Genomic DNA, 5,239 nt, shown 5'->3' with positions numbered 1-5,239 from the left:
GAGGACAGGTTATGGCTGGGGACAGGTTGCGTCCGGGGACAGGTTTGACTGAGGACAGGTTATGGCTGGGGACAGGTTGTGTCCGGGGACAGGTTCGACTGAGGACAGGTTATGGCTGAGGACAGATTGCGTCTGGGGGCAGGTTCTGCTGAGGGAGACCATTCAAGCGCCTCAGTTGAGAATCCATTTTAGGACCCCTACAGAGATATTTAAGAGAGGATGAACCTCTAGGCAGATTCATGTCCAGTATGGACACCAAAATGCGACGGGCTCGACTTCTGGGGAAAGAACGCAGCATCGTAACGGAAAAAGTTCTCAAGTGTAAGGGCATGGTCAGTGTCCGACTTGAGGTGCTGTCGTTTCCAGAGATTAAGACGAAAGATCCCACGAAGCTGAAGAGCAATGTGGAGAGGCTGAAGAAAGCATTTCAGGATGAAGGTTGTTGGCCGCTGCCGTTGCCGAATCATATTCCAGCCCAAATCGATAAGCAGAGTCTCGATGCCGCCCTTCGACATTCACAGCGCTCGATCAAAGAACTTTTTGTTGGCCCTCGAGCTGAATATCCCGAGCTCGAATTTCCACCAGGTTACCAGCTCAGATGCCTAGATGGACAGAGCCGCGCTCTTGCTGCCGCAAAGGTTCTTCCTGTCGCGGACCGGAGGTGGATCGTAGATTTATATGCTGCAGGTATGAGATACTTACTCTCGTATAGCGAGACATTGCATTGATATATGATTGTTAGACCTCACAGAAGAGCTCAGGACGATTCTGGTGGAGGAATACTCGAATGAAGACCGTCTGCATCCTGGAGAGATCTATCGAAAACTTCGGCTGTATCACCTCCAAAGGGACTTGCGAATCGACAATTGGTGGTTTGAAAAACGGTGCTGGGCACGTTTGTCAGCTCATGGACGCCGCAATGTCAAGCAGCTCCTGCGCCACCGTGAAATAACCGCGGCCTGTGATGCCCTGCTGGACGTTGTCGGGCTTTGGAGCGGTTGGAGAACAAGCACCTGGCACAAGATACTTCCAATGGGTGTTGACGAGGTAAGTTCCACCTTGCGGGCCATTTCGGTTCTCACCAATTATTGTAGTGCATCCTATACCGCCTCGATTTCATGAAAGATTTTTGGTACGAGAGCGTTGGGGTAGAACGGAATGCGATGCAGAAAGTCGACGAAAACAGCGTCAAAGAACTTGAGGGTACCGCCCCTGGGGCTTGCAAAGCGGATGCTCGGGATCTATATAGGAAGTTGAAGGCTGGAAAAATCTTCGGAACTTTCAATGACCAAGATCGCGAAAAGATCTGGGCCGAAGTGTGTCGTCGAACAAAAGATCGCTTGGTCCCCTCATTTTTCACCTTCTTCGAGGATTTGAACTGGCTAAAGGGCCCAGCGGACTGCGTCAAACGGTTAATACCTATATCACCCGGCGACACGATCCTCTACGTACTGGAACAGCACGTTTTCACCGGTATTAACCAGCGGACCGGCCAGTGCTTGATTCAGAAAACCGATCATACTTTCGTTTCTAAGCCAGGAACTGAGGCCGATCAAATGAATCTGGGAGTTTTACAGCTATTTCTCATCGCCATGCGTAATCACCTTAGCATGCCGGCCGAACCTAAGAAAAAGAATTTACTTGCAAAGCCAAGACCAATGAAAGCGGACCCCGAGGTCCTACACGAATTTGCCGCGCATGCCCATAAGCTAGGCTTTGAGTCCGATGAGATTCGTGAACTGACGGAACTCAGAACGTCATCGCGAGCACCGCAAAAGGAGTCACCGTCATCGGGTTCTGAAGACTCTGATCCACCTATCAGGCGATGCGGCATCCCTTGGAGTTGTCATCATGAACAAGACAAACTATGCCTCTTTCTGGAACCTTTGTACACCGTACGTAGTGGAGAGTTTGAAGAGATGACATCTTCATTTGTGCGGCGGTCTGTCATTCTTGCCTTTTTTGAGAAGCCAACAAGTCTATGCTTAAGCGAGGCGATGTCTCATCCTTCCGAACCTATGGCCGATCAAGGGATGATTGGTAAAGAACCTTCACCGAGGCCAAATCAGCAGGGTCTGGAGCAGCGTCATGTCGAACATCTCTCAGGTCCTCGCAATGCCCAGGATACCTCGCAGCAGGGTTTGCAAGCTGGTAACACCGTGGGGGAGGCTGAAAACTTTCCTGCGACCCAGCTTGATCGGCAAATGCTTACCATAGAGGAACAAGCTGAGTCGGAATGGCTATCCGAGGCAGAGATAGCTGATGAAATAGATAAGGTCCGACATACTGGAAGGCGAGACGGTCGGGAAAATGGGCGAATTCAAAAGAAAAAGGCGGCAAATAAGCAAAGGAAGACTTCTCAGAAGAAAGGGGCAATTGGTGTGAGAAAGAGGAAGGATATATTAGATGCAGTGCTGCTGAGGGTTGCTAAGGATAGTAGTGTTCTACCAAAACAACAAGAGGTGCCTAAGGGACCGGAAAGTCCGAGCCAAACCACGCAAATCAACCCTGATGGGCTCAAGGAAAGCAATATTCCTATGCTATTGCAGAACCAATCTTCAACCCCGGATCGTAACGAGATCGTGGGAGTGGGGCAGTTCACAGCAACAGAACGACAAGACGAGGATCAAGACATCGCGGAGATAGCGACCGAGAACGTTGTTCACGAGACTACCACATCAGAAGTTCCAACAAGCTACGAAGCGGTGGTTGCACCGAAATTCGTGTCCCCGGCAGAAGCACAGGGTCGTCTCATAATACAAGAGCAGCAGATGACAGAGCAAACCCACGGGGAACTAGATGAGCGACAGACAATGGAGAGAACCGCAAACGGGAGAGACGGAGACAAAGGGCCAGATGTCGACCAGGGAGAGCAGGACGCGACTGATAAAGAACGAGCCCCACAGGCTGCATGGGAGAGGATTGATGAGGCACTGACAACAGCGCAGCGAGAGACGGCTCGGGGCCCGGTTTCACCTTCTACAGATAACGCCCTTCTGGATGACGCAGAACGGGTTGTGATCGATGATCAGATAAGGCGGGATCGAGAAGAGTCTCTATTCGCTCCCGAGTCGCCGTCGCCAACAGTCGAATCGACGAACGCAGAGAAGTCGGCGCCACAGCGCGTGATCGAAAAGGAGCCACAGGAACGCATTCCAGGGAGGGATGGGTCCGTGAACGATATCGAAGAGCCTCCGCCAATGTTGATCACCGACCAGCAGCGCGAGCTGTCACCAGCCAAACAGGCAAACGCCGCTGCAGAGGAGGTAGAACGCATCTCCACAGCGGATATGGGGGACTCAGCCGAACGAAAAAACATTCCGTCCCTTCCGCAGGCCGAGATACTCGAGAGAGGGCAGGAGAGCCTCGAAGAGCTGGGTAGACGTGTGAGCCAGGACCAGGAAAATGACGGAGGCGAGGTCGAACTGCAGCAGGGAAACCAAAAGAAACCAAGCCTGGATCACGGACGAGCAATCGAAGACCCCGGCCTGGTACAGGATCCGAGCTCATCATCGGGAATGCGAGAGGTAGATCGAAAACGCGACACTCAGATCGACTTTGGTAGGGTAGAGGAAATGGAAGACCTGGAACGAGCGCAGGAGACTTCGCCTCCCGCACACGCTCAGGATGGAGTTCGTGACGGGGAAGAACCGATTGCCTTCGAAGTTGAGGGTTTGCAAGAAGTGCAGGAAGGGCTAAGAAGCGATGGACAAGCGCGGTACGAGCCACCCCCCGACGGGGGTGATCGGGCAAGATGGGAAAACATCGAAAGGAATGTAGACGATCGACTAAGGGAGCAAGAAAATGAAGAGAGGACGGCGAGAGATACACGAAAGAAAGCCGCGAAAGAAGAAGGTCGGAGACGGGAAAGACTTGCAAGACTAGAGAGAGCAAGGCAACTCAAGAACGAGAAACCCGAATTGAGAGTGGAGCAAAAGATGACGAGAGAACTGGGAAGGGATCAGCAAGAGAGGAATGTAAACGAAGACGAGGGAATGCGTCGAAAACGAACAACAAAGATCGACATTGGGAAGGTCGATGAAAACGAAACCGTGCGCCGACCAGCCGAGGTTGTCATTGCGAGTACCACTCAACAACCAGCAGACCCTGCTAACTCGATCACGGCAACGCCCAACCCTCAGAAGATTCGTATCCATCTCAAAATGTCCGATGGGAGTGTTGGTGGCGGAGACTGGAAAAATTTGCCCTCACATGACGTTGACCCCTCTGAACCGGCAGAATTCATGCGATTCCTGAGGAAATACACCAGAAAAGACGCCGAAAAGCCGTGGAATGTGTTCGCTGGGTCCCACATGATAACCCCATTGACAAAGTTTGAAGACATCATCAAAGGTGGAAACAACACCTTATACATAAGCCGAGGGAAGATTATCGACACCAGACTCCATCCTGATGCTCCTGCTAGCAAAAGAAATCGATACTGAGTGTATAGAAAATCAATTTCTAGCATTGGTCCTTGATTCAGTCTAAGTTGTCGACATATCTCCGCTAGATAAACCCGGTTAATACTTGTTATACTCGTCCTGTTTACTTCCCGCACGGCCTATGTAAAGGATGATTGCGAGGAATGATCTGGCCGACTAGGTAGGGGCCGACAAAAGACGTAGTCTCCTATGCATAACCAAGGGCCCAACTAGAAGTGGTTAACCGTCTAATCACCAGGCTGATATTCTAGTTCCTCCAGCCTCACTTTCTTATCTGCCATGGGCCGGACTAGACTTCGCAAGCGATCTCGAAGGTCGGTGCTTCCAGACACTGTATCAATAAGTAGGGATCCTAAGTCAGTCAAGTGGGCTTACCCATCACCAACATCTCTCCCCTCTCACCCGATTCCTCCTGTACCCTTTTGATATGTTTTCCTGCCGCCTCTTCTTGGAAAATCGTTTCCACATCTGCCAGGCCGCTGTATGCGATCGCACGTTTCCCGAATGGCACTTTATCCCGGCTTGCCCAGTGGATGTAGATCGAAATGCTGAGAATCTATGCGCCAAGTTAGGTTGAATTTTCGTGATATAGTTAATTGTAGCTTACCTTCCCCTTGGTTGACTTCTCGTCGTTCATATCGCCGGTGCTATTATCGACACTAAGTGTGTCACCGGCGAGCGCATCATTCAACAGGTCTGCTGCGGCATACCCCAGATCTAATGCAGTTGAGCGTTGTCATGCATCGAGAGAAGTGGAATCTGATAGTCTCCGTACCTTTCGTCTCCAATTGCCA

General features: G+C 51.2%; 1 protein-coding gene across 1 annotated transcript; it reads left to right on the top strand.

Annotated features, from left to right (window-relative positions):
* Nucleotides 1-248: 248 nt before the first annotated feature.
* PV07_02626 (uncharacterized protein) lies at nucleotides 249-4,445 on the top strand (the record flags this gene model as incomplete). The annotated part of the gene is made up of 3 exons (XM_016389249.1): nucleotides 249-687; nucleotides 743-1,047; nucleotides 1,095-4,445. The coding sequence occupies 3 exons, from the start codon at nucleotides 249-251 to the stop codon at nucleotides 4,443-4,445; spliced, it is 4,095 nt and encodes a 1,364-aa protein (XP_016251151.1).
* Nucleotides 4,446-5,239: the final 794 nt, after the last annotated feature.

Source organism: Cladophialophora immunda (assembly GCF_000835495.1).
Source record: "Cladophialophora immunda strain CBS 83496 unplaced genomic scaffold supercont1.2, whole genome shotgun sequence".
Taxonomy (NCBI): Eukaryota; Fungi; Ascomycota; class Eurotiomycetes; order Chaetothyriales; family Herpotrichiellaceae; genus Cladophialophora; species Cladophialophora immunda.
Note: the sequence above shows the minus strand (reverse complement) of the source record. Positions and strands in the feature narration are given on the sequence as shown.